The sequence below is a fragment of the Manihot esculenta genome, chromosome 12 (assembly GCF_001659605.2).
Source record: "Manihot esculenta cultivar AM560-2 chromosome 12, M.esculenta_v8, whole genome shotgun sequence".
NCBI classification, from domain to species: domain Eukaryota; kingdom Viridiplantae; phylum Streptophyta; class Magnoliopsida; order Malpighiales; family Euphorbiaceae; genus Manihot; species Manihot esculenta.
Window position 1 is genome coordinate 3,020,765 of NC_035172.2, and position 15,361 is coordinate 3,036,125.

The 15,361-nt window shown below is 31.9% G+C and overlaps 2 protein-coding genes across 3 annotated transcripts; one reads left to right on the plus strand and one right to left on the minus strand.

Moving 5' to 3' along the window:
- Nucleotides 1-54: 54 nt before the first annotated feature.
- Nucleotides 55-7,192, plus strand: LOC110628242 (casein kinase 1-like protein 10). 2 transcript variants are annotated; one of them, XM_021774808.2, is made up of 14 exons: nucleotides 55-832; nucleotides 998-1,038; nucleotides 1,735-1,804; nucleotides 2,060-2,208; nucleotides 2,317-2,412; nucleotides 3,116-3,186; nucleotides 4,043-4,104; nucleotides 4,200-4,263; nucleotides 4,393-4,477; nucleotides 4,975-5,101; nucleotides 5,264-5,337; nucleotides 5,424-5,487; nucleotides 5,756-5,865; nucleotides 6,635-7,192. In XM_021774808.2, the coding sequence occupies exons 1-14, from the start codon at nucleotides 724-726 to the stop codon at nucleotides 6,908-6,910; spliced, it is 1,398 nt and encodes a 465-aa protein (XP_021630500.1). In that variant the 5' UTR covers nucleotides 55-723; the 3' UTR covers nucleotides 6,911-7,192. The 2 variants fall into 2 exon arrangements, with proteins under 2 accessions (XP_021630500.1, XP_021630501.1); XM_021774809.2 differs by having other exon boundaries at nucleotides 56-832; nucleotides 6,644-7,192.
- An 897-nt stretch (nucleotides 7,193-8,089) lies between these two features.
- Nucleotides 8,090-12,694, minus strand: LOC110627435 (vacuolar protein sorting-associated protein 2 homolog 3). Its single transcript, XM_021773736.2, has 11 exons — nucleotides 12,511-12,694; nucleotides 12,202-12,246; nucleotides 11,198-11,232; nucleotides 11,074-11,124; nucleotides 10,131-10,235; nucleotides 9,951-10,022; nucleotides 9,674-9,745; nucleotides 9,483-9,563; nucleotides 9,001-9,036; nucleotides 8,866-8,921; nucleotides 8,090-8,403 (listed from the first exon to the last, which is right to left on the minus strand). Exons 1-11 carry the CDS (start codon nucleotides 12,542-12,544, stop codon nucleotides 8,352-8,354), a joined length of 639 nt encoding a protein of 212 aa, XP_021629428.1. The 5' UTR covers nucleotides 12,545-12,694; the 3' UTR covers nucleotides 8,090-8,351.
- Between the last annotated feature and the right edge of the window lie 2,667 nt (nucleotides 12,695-15,361).

The window sequence follows — 15,361 nt, forward strand, 5'->3', positions numbered from 1 at the left end:
AAAATAACAATAAAAATTTTTTCTCTCACCGGCTTTCTTTCTTTCTTTCTTTCTTTCCTTTTTCCTCCTCCTTCTCTTATCTGTCTGTTCCTCATTTCCCACGTTACTTTTTCCCTATCATCAAACACCATTTCATCTGATCTCTCCCCCTTCTTCTCCTCTTACTGTTTTTCTTCTTTATTTTTTCTCTTTTTAATCCTCTTTTTCTGATAAAAGATATTTAATCTTAATCCCAAAGCTGGTTTTCGATCTATCAATTTTGTTGCCATTTTTGGTTGACGGTTTCTATTTGTATTTGAATTTTCTGGTCAATGTAGCTTTATTTTCGTTCTGATTAGGGTTTTTATTCCTAATCTGTGACTGTAGATTTTTGGGAATCACTTTTGATATCAATTTTAAGGCATGTGATGCGAAAGATCTCCGTTTTCGTTTCTTAATCCTTTTTTTTTTTTTCTAATTGAAAAGGAGGAAGAATCCCAGTCCCCCCCCCCCTCCCCCTTCTGAAATTGGAGTTTGGGTTACTTTGATTCTTAGTATCAGTTTGGTTTCCAGTTGGTTTTCCTATTTCAACGCTAATTAATGCGTATGCTGTAAAAAGCTCAGCTCTTATTTGTGGAGGAAAAAAAAAGAATCTGTGGACCGGACAATTTCGGGAATCTGTTGGTTTTTTGGGTGGAGGGTTATGCATGAGGAAAAGCTAATTGGTTGCAAATCTAAGTGAATATGGCGTTTTCTGCTTCTATGGAGAAATCGAAGATTGACCATATTGTTGGAGGCAAATTTAAGCTAGGAAGGAAAATTGGGAGTGGATCTTTTGGAGAGCTCTATCTGGGTATGCTTGATTTTCAACTTCCACCCCGGCCAGCCCCCTCATTTTTTTAATTTGACTTAATCCGTTATTTTTCCTTCTAGCATTTCAGAAACAGCATTATACTATTGTCATTATTCTCTGTTGTCTAAACGGCTTCTTTGATGGTTATTTAACTTGAATTTTCAGGTGTAAATGTGCAAACCGGCGAAGAGGTTGCTGTTAAGCTGGTACGTGATGTATTCCCAAATGAAATGATACATGGATGTTGATTTGGATTTATGGGAATGACTTATTTCATGAATTTTCTTTTTCTTCGTGCGTCTCTGTGTGTCTCTCATGACGAGTAGTGTTGGAAGGTTCAATTGCATGTGTTTTTAATCACATATCTATGGCAATAAATCTTATTCATCTTTCTACCTCTTTGGCTGATGACCCTTTGGACGTGGAACTGGGTTGGGTATTTTTTGTTAATTTTATTTTTTTAGTACGATGACAACTTAGTTCTGGTAGGTTTGGATATTTCTCTTTGAAAACCGGAACCAGTGTAGACACTAGATGCTGCCTGTCCCTTGTAAGTACAAAAGAAAACTTAAGCTTTTTTTCCCCCTCTATATAAGGTCTGGATGCTATTAAGATCTTCGATGAGATCCATATGAATAATTATCTAAACCCTTATGCTAAGCTGTCTTCATTGAGTTACATTTTCTTAATATGGTTTTATGAATATGATTCCAACTTTTCTTTTTTCCTTTTTTTTCCCCATGGAACATTTTATGTCTAATAATTTCATAAAGTATATGCTGTATATCTGGTACTCTTTCTTCTTTTTTGTTCATCAGCTTTTCCTTTCTGTGTAAAGGACTAGCATGTCAACCGATGATCTTCTTTCCCTATTATTGACGTTTTTCTCTTCCAAATTTCAGGAACCCGTGAAGACCAAGCATCCTCAGCTTCATTACGAGTCAAAGTTATATATGCTTCTTCAAGGAGGCAGTAAGTGCCATCTCTCTCCCTCTTCATCTATCCCCTCTCTCTTTTTCACATACGCATGATAGAAAACTCTCAAAATGTTCTGGAGCTGCAGGATGGAAATTTAGAACATTATTTTTTATTTAGGTTCCTTTTCTGATTTTAAATTGGTAAGTTTGTGCTAATGCACTTGTGCCTCAAATATTTTTTAGAAGTTCCATTTAAACACTCAACTATCTTTTCTTGTTAGTAATTTTATCTGATTTTCCCTTGGTGAAGCTGGAATTCCACATCTAAAATGGTTTGGAGTTGAGGCCGACTACAATGTCATGGTTATTGACCTTCTTGGACCAAGTTTAGAAGATTTATTCAACTATTGCAACAGAAAATTTACATTAAAAACAGTACTGATGCTTGCGGATCAACTTGTAAGTGCACGTGATTACTCTTTGTTGTAGAACATTCTTATTTGTTGTAGAATATTCTTAATTCTTGGGCTGTGAAAGTAATGCTTTTCCTTATTTTTGTCTTTTAAGATTAACAGAGTTGAATACATGCATTCAAGAGGTTTTCTTCACCGTGATATAAAGCCCGACAACTTTTTAATGGGCCTAGGCCGCAAAGCAAATCAGGTACTTGTTCCTGTGCGATTTCTGGTCATTATCTCGGAAAATTAAGAAATATGTGCATGCTTTGAGTGATATGGAGAGTTTTAGTAAGTCCATTTACAGATGAAATTCCTTGGCTGAGGTTTTTAGTGCATACCATATTAAGAGGACCAACTTATAAGCTCTAAAAATAAGCTGATCTGTTTGTCTATGTTGTCGTTTAGGTGCTTATAAGCATTGAGCTTATAAGCTAATTTGATTAAATGCTTTACTATGTTGCCCTTATTTAATTTTAAAACTTTACTACATGCTTTAGTTTAATATCTTTTTTAGTAATTTTAATAATAAATCTGCGTATAAGTTACTTTTTACTAAACATATCTACTACTTATCACTATCAGCCGCTTATAGCATTTCACCTAAACATGTAATTGTTTAAAATTTTAATACTTACAAGCTTTAGTGCTTATAAGGCAAATTTAGTTCTTGTAAGTCATTTTCATAGATAAGCTAAGCGCCCTCAAAATTCATTATCTAACAGCATAATAGTGTTTATTTGGCACTTTGTCCTCCCCGGAAAACTGTTTGATTACACTTTGTATATGACAAATCTCTCCTCATTCGGAGAGTTTGATTGGTTATGATATATTTATCATGAAGGAGACTATTTTTTTAATAGCTCCAACTTGTTCCTGCTTTTTAATTTGTTTGAATCATTCTGTCGTAGGTGTATGTCATTGATTATGGCCTTGCAAAGAAGTATAGGGATCTTCAGACTCACAAACACATCCCATACAGGTAAATAACCATTTTTACATGTTACAGTAAATCATTTTTATTTGGTTTTTGTTTTTCATCTTATGACCTGAGTATTGCCCTATCCATGATATTTGTCCACATTGAGGAAGGGGGAGAAAATTCTGTAGGGCATCCTAAGCATTTCTCTTTCCTTTCTGATTAGGAAAAAAATAATTAACTCAATAAGTGCACCATAACATAATTATAAACTTTCCTATCGTTTAATATGCATTAAATTCTGAGTTTGACTTGGATTTGATTGAAGCTAATTTGGGAAAGGCAGTTATCTAACTTAGAGATTAGATATAAAGACTTGGAATTTGAGTTTTGGTTTTATGACTCTACTTACCGTGATCTAATTTCTTAATTTGGTTTATTTTGTTGCCTCGAAAATATGCTCAAGTGTGCGTAATGTTTATATACAAGTTAAGTACAGCGTAATGTTTATATACAAGTTAAGGACCACTTGTCCTGATTTGTTTAATATACAAGTTAAGAATCTGTTTCCTATGTGTATTTTTTTTTTTCCAATTTTGTCTTTCCTGCATCTCTATTTCTTTTCCCCTTTTTTTTTTAAAGAAAACATATTGTTGGTTGTAACATCAATGCCATGTTTTTCTGCTTTCTTCTCCTCTTTGATGATGGTCATCCTACTTTATCACTCATTTGATCCTCTCTCTTTCTCTCTCTCTCTCTCTCTCTCACACACACACACACACACAAAAAGTTACACATGCAATCATGCTTATACATTTCTACTGGCCTCTAATTTCTTCTTTTCTTTCTTCTCCAAGTTCACTACCAACATGATGATGTGATTTATCATTGTGGCAACTCATAACATTTTTGGTTGCAGAGAAAATAAGAACCTCACAGGCACAGCTCGCTATGCAAGTGTCAACACTCACCTTGGAGTTGGTGAGTGATGTTCTGTTTGATGATGACTTTACAACTATTAACAGGATATTAGCTATCATAATCTTGGATTTGTTATTTGCCTATTTTGCTGGCAGAACAAAGTAGACGGGATGATTTGGAGTCTCTTGGTTATGTGCTCATGTATTTTCTAAGAGGAAGGTATGATACATAGTAGCTATGCATTTGTTTAATTCGCTTCTCTTCTTGTCTTTTCCTTTTCTGGCTGGGGATTTCCTATGCAATGTCAAATGGTTCATGTAGTGTTTTCCCTAATTCTTTTTGCATCAGTCTTCCCTGGCAGGGATTAAGGGCTGGCACAAAAAAGCAAAAATATGACAAGATCAGCGAAAAGAAAGTTTCAACTCCCATAGAGGTAATGATAGCTTGCTATAGTTAACACAATATTATCAATAAGAGGCCTTGTGTTTTGATTGTATGCTAGATCCAAAGTTTGATGCCCTTGTATGTGCGCCTGTTATCTAGATGGGCAGCACTAATGGCACGTAATGAGGTAAAGACAGGCTTGAACTCCTCAGCTTGTCTTAGATCCAGATGGGATGGATGTTTGTGATTCAGTTGTAGAGTAGCATAGACTGAATTCTTACTTAAGCAATTTAGTTTTGAATATAGGTATAGATGTGTGCAACTTGATTGTGTTGATGTGTATTTTGTAAGTGCAGACAATGTGTATGTTTTTCTTCTCATTCAATGGTCCATCTATTTTATTCCATGAATTAGTATGGCAAATCTTGGCCTAACATTGTGCAAAGTTCAGCTTCAGCTCAGTGCAGCATTAACCTTTCCTGGGTCAGCGTAGTTTGTACTTAGTTGTTATGTTCTGATTTAGTAATAGATGCACAAATATGACAGGTGCTTTGTAAATCATACCCATCCGAGTTTGTATCATATTTCCACTACTGCCGAGCATTGCGGTTTGAAGACAAACCAGACTATTCATATTTGAAGAGGCTTTTTCGAGAGTTATTTATTCGAGAAGGTAAACTACCAGGACTATCATATTTCAGTTTTAAAAAGTATTTTCATGTTTAACATTTCTGACATTCGGTAATTTATTTATTTTCCCTTTCTCTGATTCACATAAATAGTTAGCTGCATAGATGTTTTAGTACTGAGGATTTTTGCATGAATGCTGGTGCAGGTTATCAGTTTGACTATGTTTTTGACTGGACGGTTTTGAAATACCCTCAGATTAGTTCCAGCTCTAGAGGACGAGTAAGTGTTGTAAAATGTGAAATGGTTGTGTAGATTTCTATTCCCCTCTATGTTTATTACATACCTAACTACTTGATTTGTCTCAGCTTTCCACTGGAAAACCAGGCCATGCAGGACCATCTGTAGAAAGACCCACAGAAAAGGTCTCAGGTATTTATTGAAACAAAAATGAATTTCAAATTTGGTGTCAATTTTATGCAACTACCATAATACGTTTTTCAGTATGTGTGAAGCCTCAGATTGGTAATGGTTTAAGAATATGGTCTTTTTTTACTCTATTTTAAACCCAGACTTGCACATCACTCATATGGCTAGTAACTTTTTGTCTTTTGCATCAATATATCATGCACAAATACTCAGATTTCTTTTCCCGACTTGTTTTTCCTCAATGGTTAATATCTATCATATTTTTATCCAGTTGGGAAAGAGATTCGGGATAGATGGTCAGGTGCAGTTGAAGCCTTTTCTACGAGGAAGATCTCAGTCTCTAGTCCCCATGACAATTCCAGAAACAGGTCTTCAGAGAATGTAAGATCATCCTGTGATTAATTGCTGAAGGAACTTTATGATTTATTTTCCAATCTTCTATGTATCTGAAATACTGATGAGAAGATGATATCTTGTGAATTTCAGTCAATAAGGCTCTTTGAAATTTGGTCACTGGTTAGTACCTGAGTTTTCTACCATTTGGAGTCTAAATGGATCATATTGCTTTCTCTATGAAAGCAAACTTTTAGAATAGGGGGTCTAGGGGAGTAAGTAGCCTACTTGTCCTTCTTGCTTGCTTTAGTTCAGGCCTGAAACCTAATCTTTTAAAATGTTTGATTTTAAACTCAATCTTGCCCAGTAAGATTGCAGACTTTTTGCGTGTACATTATTTTATTTGTTACTGATTAAGGCTTCGTTGAGTTAGAGTTGAGTTGTACATAGTTTTATTAGTTTTATTGTATTTCAGTAACAACCAGGGCTTGATTCTGAAAGTTAGATTTGAGCCCAAGCTATCAGAATCCCACTTATTTTTTGCTGCTGAATAGTGCAAAAGTGGACATCAGGTAAAAAATGGGGAAATGTAAGTGAAGGGGCTTTGCAATGATAACCCAGTTTAGTGGGTGCTTGAAATTGAAACTGAGCTTAAAACCTGCTGTGACTTTTCATCTTCTTTGCTTATTCCATGGTAGCATGGTATGATGGTTATATTTTTGTATTTAAAGTAATAGATTGAATAGCGGCAATAGTACTACATTTGAACTGTTTTATTTCTGTTACCAAAGCCTCATTAAAGGCCTCTTTTGGTTAGCATTTGCAGCAACTTGAGCCAGAGAAAGGGCGCAGTTCTTCTCGTTATGGCAGCAACACAAGAAAAGCTGTCATCTCAAATAGTAGGCCAAGTTCCTCAGGCGAACCCAGTGAAAGTCGTTCAAACAGATTACTTTCAAGTAGTGGCCGCCTGACTTCTTCACAGAGACTCCAACCTGGGTATGATCCAAAATCATCTACTCGGGCAGTAGCTCCTTCTAAAGGCACCCGTGAGGACACTTTTAGGAGCTTTGAGCTCCTTGCAATCAGGAAGTGACGAGAGTTTGATATAAGAAGGTACTTGCTTAAGCGTGCATGGATTGATTATTTACTCTTCCATGTCGAGTAATCTTGGAATTTATAAACTTGCCATTGTATATGGATATCACTTGATCACTGTCGCCACTGACGATTTCACGTCTTTTAAGAACGTTACCTGTCTTGTTCCTGCTCGCTTTATTTTTTGCCTCCTTTTTTGGCTCTTGTAACGTGTTTTAGAAACAACCAAGAGTTATGTAAGGTACTTTTTTTCTTATATATGGAACTCCATTTGTCATTATTTTGTTGCATATTTATATATCTGAGCATTGTGTCCTATTCCTATCATATTTTGCCTTGTAAAACCAGGTTACAATGATTGGGGAGAGAAAAATAACTAATGGATTAATGTCCCAAAATAGATAAAAAAAAAAAATATTATTTCAGAATCTGCAATTAGTAATGGCGACAACGGGTTGGGTTGGACAGGGAACCGTAGATTTTGCTGCTTTCATCCTCACCTGTAAGAACAGAAGAAAATGTGTTGGTTGATTTCCTGTTTTATATTTGTACTTTTTATAAATTAAGGAGTTAAAACTTATCATTTTAAAATTTTTATGATTCCATTTTATACTAGTTTTATTAGTATTATTATGTCGGCTTGCTGCGTTAAATCTGTCATGTCACCAATTAGTTTAGGATAAATTAGCAATTTATAATTTTTTTTGTAAGTTCATATTATTACTATTATTTATTAAAATTATATTTCACATTATTTTTTTTCATGATATACATATGAGACCAAGTTGGATTTTATTAGTAGTTTAAAAATTAATCTTATGTCAATGTGATAATTTTTTTTTAATTTTATCAATAAATTGAGAAGGGTAGTTGTCTCGACTTTATTATGTTTTCGTTGATTAATTTTCCTAAAATTAATCGGAATGGATTGGGCCGGGTAAGAATAGGACAAATGTCGTCTCTATATTATTAGTAAAATATAAAAAGTTTGTAATATTGACATAAAGTTAATTATAAATGGTGTTAAGACCTTGATGAACTTTACACAAGAAAACAATTGATATTAATATTTTCGTGTCATGTGTAAAGTGCCACATTTTAACTTGTATAATTTTTAATTATGTAATGAAAATAAGTGTATAATTTACCTCCATACAAAAGGATTGCACAAAGACACTTCATCAAAAAGTACATTTATCTACTGTTCGCATTATTAGTTTTGACTCTGATCCTTGACTAGAGAGGATATAATGACAACACACTAATCCAGCTAAATAGTTTTCCAGCAAGGGAAAAAAATTACCACAAGCTAAACATCTTCAGCGAAACATAAACATAGATGGAGAACAGAATTATCTACAGCGTCAATTTGAAGAATTGACTTGAGGATCGGAGTTGTGATCAGTAGGATAAAACCTTGGACTTTTTGGTCATCATTTTCAGGGATTTCGCAAAGCTTCCAACCTCTTCTCAAGCTCATCAATGCCCGAACTGCAATAAGAGTACTGAATGTGCTAAGCAACAAGCACAGGATTAGAATTCTCATTTTTCATGTGACTATTTTCTTTCTGTAAGACTTAGTCCCACTTGGAAATGGAGCAAAGTTATGATAAAACTCCTCATTGCCATGACCAAGGAACCATCAACTGGCCCTTGATTAGGGTTAAAAGGATTGACACTTGGCTTGTAGGCTAGTGGTGAAATTGTTATGTACAGTTTGAAACTGGTCTAGATCAGCTGGTTAGACTGATAAAACTGGAAACTAGTCTGATGACAGGTATATTCTTTATAATTAAAACTACTTATTTACTTCTTAAACTCATCTGACCAGCTTTTGACCAAGTCAACGTGGCTGAACAGGTTAGCATTTATGTTCACTGATTAGTGTATTCTACAAACATTGTATTATATTGTAATGGTGTTTAGATTAGAAAATACAAAAAAGAACAATACCTGCCGACATCCTCTTTATTCTTCCCGGCAATTTTACCTTTTGGTGCTGCTGATAACTGCAAAATCTCAAGCCAAGTCAGCATAAGCTAAAAAGAAATTAACTGAAACAAAGTTATGATTACTACTGGCACAAACCTGGGAAACAACATCAACACCAATTTCATCTAGCACCTGCCATAAGAGTTTATAAAGTAAAAAAGAAAAATGATCAACAATTTCCTTTCTCTTAAGTACATGAAAATGGATGCGCAGGAAATAATTTGTATAACTAAGCCCGCAAATCAATTAACTTTCCAGTTTTACCACTAGAGCAAAAAACATTTGATAACATCAAGTTATTGCTTCTGTAAAGTCATTGGGAACTAGCACAGACTTTCAAACTTTAAAAAAATTAACTAGCTGAAAGAACTTTATATTGTGTCCTTGATTACTATGCAGATTAAGATTCATCTCTCATAGAAAAGACTGGTATTTCATTTTACAGAAAAACTTCACTTGAATACTAAAATAAATTATGATATTTCATTTTATGACAAAATATTCACTTCACATCTTAATAATGATAATGATAAAAGTAAAGCAAAGGAAAAGAAGAGAACTCAAATATAGTAGCTTACTTGATTCGTCAACTCATCAGTCTCCTCTTCAGCCTCATCATCATCCAAGGCATCATCTATGGCTTCTGACATCATTTCTGTCTGCATGCACAAGTAAACAACAATCCATTACCACCACTATAATATAAACAAGAGAACAAGTACAAACCTTGTGCCATCTTAATTATTTTAAAGTAGAACCACGATCTTACTGTCATATCCATCTGTGCTGACTGTTTCTGAAATTCCCTTATAACTTTTGCTTGCTTTGCAGGAGCCATTTGCTGCAAATAAAACATACCAGATATTGAAAGATGATGATGATAATAATATATAATTTTAAGGTTAACTTCATATGGACGGGAAATAGAACAAATATTAAGAACATTGAAGCACTGAAGTCATGAAGCTCCTTTAGAGTAAAGGTCAATATGTCCAGTAAAGTTAAGCAAATATTCTTCTACTGCACCATCTAGGATAGTCAGATACCTTATTCATGGATGTCATCGCCTTTGTGGCACCTTTCAAGCCAACAGCAACTGAAGAATGGGCATGCATTGCCTGCATAAGGGAATAAACATTGTGAGCAGCAGATTCCGATTGCACTGAGCAATAAGAAGAGGCAGGAAGAGGAGATTGTGTCTCTCTAATACATGCATGCTTAGATACCTGTGTATGAGTTGCTATGCCTCTCATTTGAGCACGACTTCCTTGTAAGTTAGCTATTTGTTGCCTAAGCCTGACTAGTTGCCGAGCTAGAATTTTAGTTGCTGCCTGCAGAATGCATAAAAAGAGAAGTTATAAAGAAAAACAAATATATTCAAAAAGTATCATAGCAAGTGATGCAGACCCTATACCTATAGAATGAGAAACTTTGTGGTTTATGGTTTTATTGTGATTATTGTGGAAGTAGAAACTAATGAATTAGCATTTGCAGATGAAATTTTAATGGTTAGCTTAGAAGGCTGAGCAATCATTACACTCTGCAAAATCCTATCGAGATTTCTGATCTGAATGTAAAAGAGAAAAAAGGGCAAAATGAAGCTAAAACAATTGCAAAAAGGGTTCCATGGATAAAAGAAGCAATCAAATGATACTGCAAGCTCCAAAGCTTCCGAAAAATTAAAGCAAAATAGGCTGTACTGAATTAAATGTATTACACTAGTCTACAAAGATTGCTAGTCCTATTCTTTAACTGGACTTCGACCTCGAAAGAGGATTAAGGAGAAAAGAAGAAAAAGTTCCCTTATTGGATATGAAAAAAAGAAAAAAAGAAAAGTGGAAAGCACCATATTAATGAACAATAAAACAACTAAACCATAAACAAGAAAAGCTAGGCACTTGCCAAGTCATATTACTAATTGGTACAAAATTACATATTAAACCCAATTCAAGAAGTTGGAAAGCACTAAGCATACAACCTCCTTACACTCTATTAGGACTAGAAATACTTTTACAATATCAAATAATCTGCAATTTTCAGATTCACTAGAAGTGGTTCGTTTGAACCTAAGGAAGAAAAAATTATCAAGATATGAACAGTTATATGCCAAAGCAAGTAAAGTTTCCAGAGCTGACAAGAATCCAACTCAAATCAAAGCATATGGCATACCTCATTGCCTGTCTTAGCTGTTCTTTTTATCTCAGCAACAAGCTTCTTTTCCTGATGATATCATTAATCAGTTAGATTTAACAGCAAAAGAATTAGGAAAAAAAAAAAAAGAACTATCACATACCTCTGATTGGAGAGCTGCAATTTCCTTCTCTATACCTGAATCAAGAGGAAAGCCAGCTAAGAACATTTTCTTTTAGTTTAACATAAACAATGAAAAAGGATCCTAATGTAACCCATAGCATTAAGTGGTTCTGGAAGAGCCCAGAATCAAGAGGAGAGCTTGTCACTCAAGCTACAAGGAGAATCAACAGCTGCAAATCCTAAATTACACCAATATAAAGGTGGAAAGCTGAATGTAGAAGTGAAATTCTCGCCATTTGTGTGTAAAGTTTGACAAGCCTGACTTAACCCTACCTTTGATGCTTTACTGAAGTCTAAGTTTCTTAGATGGAAACAGAAAAAGAATGCCTGTTCAAGCATACTAACATAGTAGCTGAATTATCAGAAGCTATATCTGCATCTGCCCCTGAAAATATAAAATTTATCCTCAGTATATAGCTCCATTTTGAAGCACTATTAATCACATTCTTGCCCTTACAGAGGCTTCTTGGGGTCAGATCCATGAAACATCATCTCAACTTTACTCGCTTTCAGTGAGTAACTTTCAAGGAAACAGTTTTATCATGTGATCCAGCTCTTAATTCCATTGTTTTAAGTTCAGTGACAAACCCATTTTGCACGTTTCACAATCACAGTAAATGTAATTTCATAGTCCTCAAATCTAGCCACTCTAGGTGATCCTTTTGTCATTGGAAACGCGTTTGATTTTCCTCAGATCAAGGAAGAATCATGTCATTAAGTGCTACATCAATATAAACCCTGCGATCATCCTAAAACTTGAATAGAAGTTCAAATCTTGAGGTTCCTGGATGTTAATGTTAACTACAACATAGGAAGGGAAAAAAAAAACGAATAACATAACTTATGACGGCAATCATCATCAGATGATCTCAATGTAAGCATGTAAACCCTACAGAAAAAGAGAGTGACCAACGGTTTTGCTTTTGCAATTCCAAATTTCCAATTACAATGCTAAAAATTAAATAAGTTAAAAATAGACAATACCTCTAGTAGCATGTTGCATTTCTCTCTTGCTCTGTCGAAGAGCCTCTGCAATCAAAATTACCAATTAGATTTCACGGAAAAAACAAAAAATCTCTCTTTTCATGGTTCAGCAATTTTTAGCAAAATCACGCAAATTTAAATAGAACAGTGGAAGCACGCAAAATTCAACAGCTCAAAAATAGGCGAAAATCATAATTTTTCGATAAGCCAATCAGAGTGGAAGAAATAATAAAAAATAAATAAATAAAAAGAAACGATCAAGCAATCATATAGTCGGATAAAATTCGGATTTCGTAGAGATAATTGAACCTCTAGGATTAGGCTTTTTGCTGAAAATGTTCATTTTCTTTTAGCTCGAAGTAGGTTGTTTGCAATATAGTTGCTTGAGGTTTCTTAATGGAGATGAGAAGAGGGAAGGTGAGGCGGAGGTACAGTCCACAGAGATGACTCTTGTTTTTTTTGGCTCGAAAATGGGAAGAAAGCTCCTGGACATTTTACGGCTTTTTCCTCTTTTTTATAGTGTAATTAATTAATTAATAATCAGGGAGTTGATCGTAAATATGTATTTGGCGTCATGAGATTTTTTACTTTTGCATATGAAGAACTTGGGTTCTGATTTCTATTGGTAGAGTTAGTAAATGAAAATTTTTGAACCTACAGGTTGATTTATATGTTCAATTAATTAAAAATTAAAATCGTATATTAATATATAGATTTTTATATTTTTGATAACTTTTTTAATTTTAAATTAAATATTTCTTCAAATATATTAAAGTAAATAATTTTGATATAAATTAATAAATTATTTTAAAAATTTATTAAAATTTTATATAATTCTTTTATTAAATATATTACAATCAGTAGACATATTAAAGAAAAATACAAACATTTAAATTTAATTATTTCTCTTAACATGATAGTAAAAATATGTAGTAGAATATTGCTATAAAATATGAAATAATTTAGTTTAAAAAGTTTTATTTTATAAATAAAATAATTATTCTATAAAATTCATTATTTAATTATAAGACTGTAGTACAACAATAAATGTAAGAACCAACTTAGTTTAGTTTCCTCTGTAATTTCTTTGTGGTATTTTTTTTTCTTTTTAATTTTTTTTTATAGAAAATAATATGCGTCAATTGATTATCAATGAATAATAATATGTTATTGTCCTATTAAAAACTTTAGAGATATTCCAATCGTTATTTATGATTTCTTTATGGTGAAAATGTTTCTCACCTATCATCTAATCAATTTTCAGAATATATAAATTTTTTTGGTAGATTTATGACATTATTTAGAGGGATATCTATTATGAAATTAGAGGCAAAAATATATTTATTTTGATTTTTTAATAATGTTGACTTTAAAAATATAAGAAATGGGGGCTCTTGGTTATACAATCGATTTCTCCTTATTTGAAAGGAGATACAAGGTAACAAAAATTCTCTCCATATTCCTCTAACTCATTTTGATTTTTAGGTTTTAATTAAATATTTTCCTTCTGGTTATTATAACGAGACGTTGGTTAAATTGGTCAGGGATTTTATTGATTACTATAAAGAATATGATATGAAAAATGCTTTAATTATGTCGCCGAAAACCTTTAATGATTTATACTCAAGAGATGAGAAAGAATGAGGAGCATATTTGCTAAATTATTTTATGTAGGGATTTAGACAGACACTTAGGAGTATTTTTGCCAAATTATTTTATGTAGGGTTTGATTTTAAATTATTGTAAATTTTTGTCAAACTTATCTTTATGTTAGATGAGTTCATTGTAATGCTACTCTAATTGCTCATATTTGGCTAGAAAATCTATTAAATATAATCGTCTCTCTATATGAGATTATTAATACAATCATTAGTTTTGCTTAAAAAAAACACAATGTAGTACAACAATAAATTTTAACAAAATAAATATCTTGGTACCGGTATAATATTTTAGATACTAATTTTTTTATATAATTTTGTTAAGTATTTTCTCTATTATGTTAAAAGAAATAATTTATTGTAAGTGATTTTCGTACACAATCTAAATATTTGATCGATTTAGTTTAAAGTTGAATTGAAATGAATGAATTAAAAATTAAAATTTTGGTATTCAAATTGAATTGATTTTGATTAGAAATCAAATTAAATCGATATGATTTGATTCGATTCAATTCGGTTTGATTGATTTAAATTTTAATAATTTTTTTTATTTTTTACACCTTATTTTTAATATTTTAAAATTTAATTAAAATATTTTAATTTTGATTATAATTTAATTTCTCTATATTATTAAAAATAATATATTATTATCAGATTCAATATTATTTTTTTAATTTTTTGTTAAAATTAAATCAAATCGAAATAATAAAAAATTTTAAATTTAAAAACTGATCAAAACTAAAATGAATAAAAAAATCAAACTCAATTTCTAAATTAATTTATTTTAATTAACTTTTTCGATTTGAATCAAATAGGATGCATCCCTATCAATTAATATTAATATATTTAATAAAAAAATATAATTTTTTTTTAAATAATTTATTAACTTACATCAAAATTACTTACTTTAATATAATTAAGAAAATATTTAATATAAAACTTATAAAATTTTTTAATATAAATTATGAATTAAAAAATTTAAAAGTTAAGGATTTAAAATTTATATAATGGAGAAAATATTAATATAATTTATTATAAAATATATTAATATAATTTAATATTAAAAAATTAAAAAATTAAAAATTAAAAATTAATTAAAATCTATAAATCAATTAATAAGTTTTTCACATAAATATATAATTTTTACGAACTATATACTCTTGCCACACCTTTAAGGTGTCGTAAGGTATATACATTAGTATTATATATTATATTATATCATATATACATAGTTTTGTTTTTGGGGTGATTATCGCCTGCGCTCGAGCATAGTGTACTGACTAGAGGCTTTTTTAAAAAAATAAAAGAACGAAAAATTGGAGTTATAATATTGCTATTAATAAAATATTGATATGCCTTTGAAAAATTCATAAAAGTACTTTTAAATTTAATTTTATTAGATACGTTGCTTCTTTTATATTTATAAGCATATTGCTCTAAAATTCTATTAGTTAAATTTTAAATAAATGGCTATTTAATTTTTAAATTTATAATTATAGACA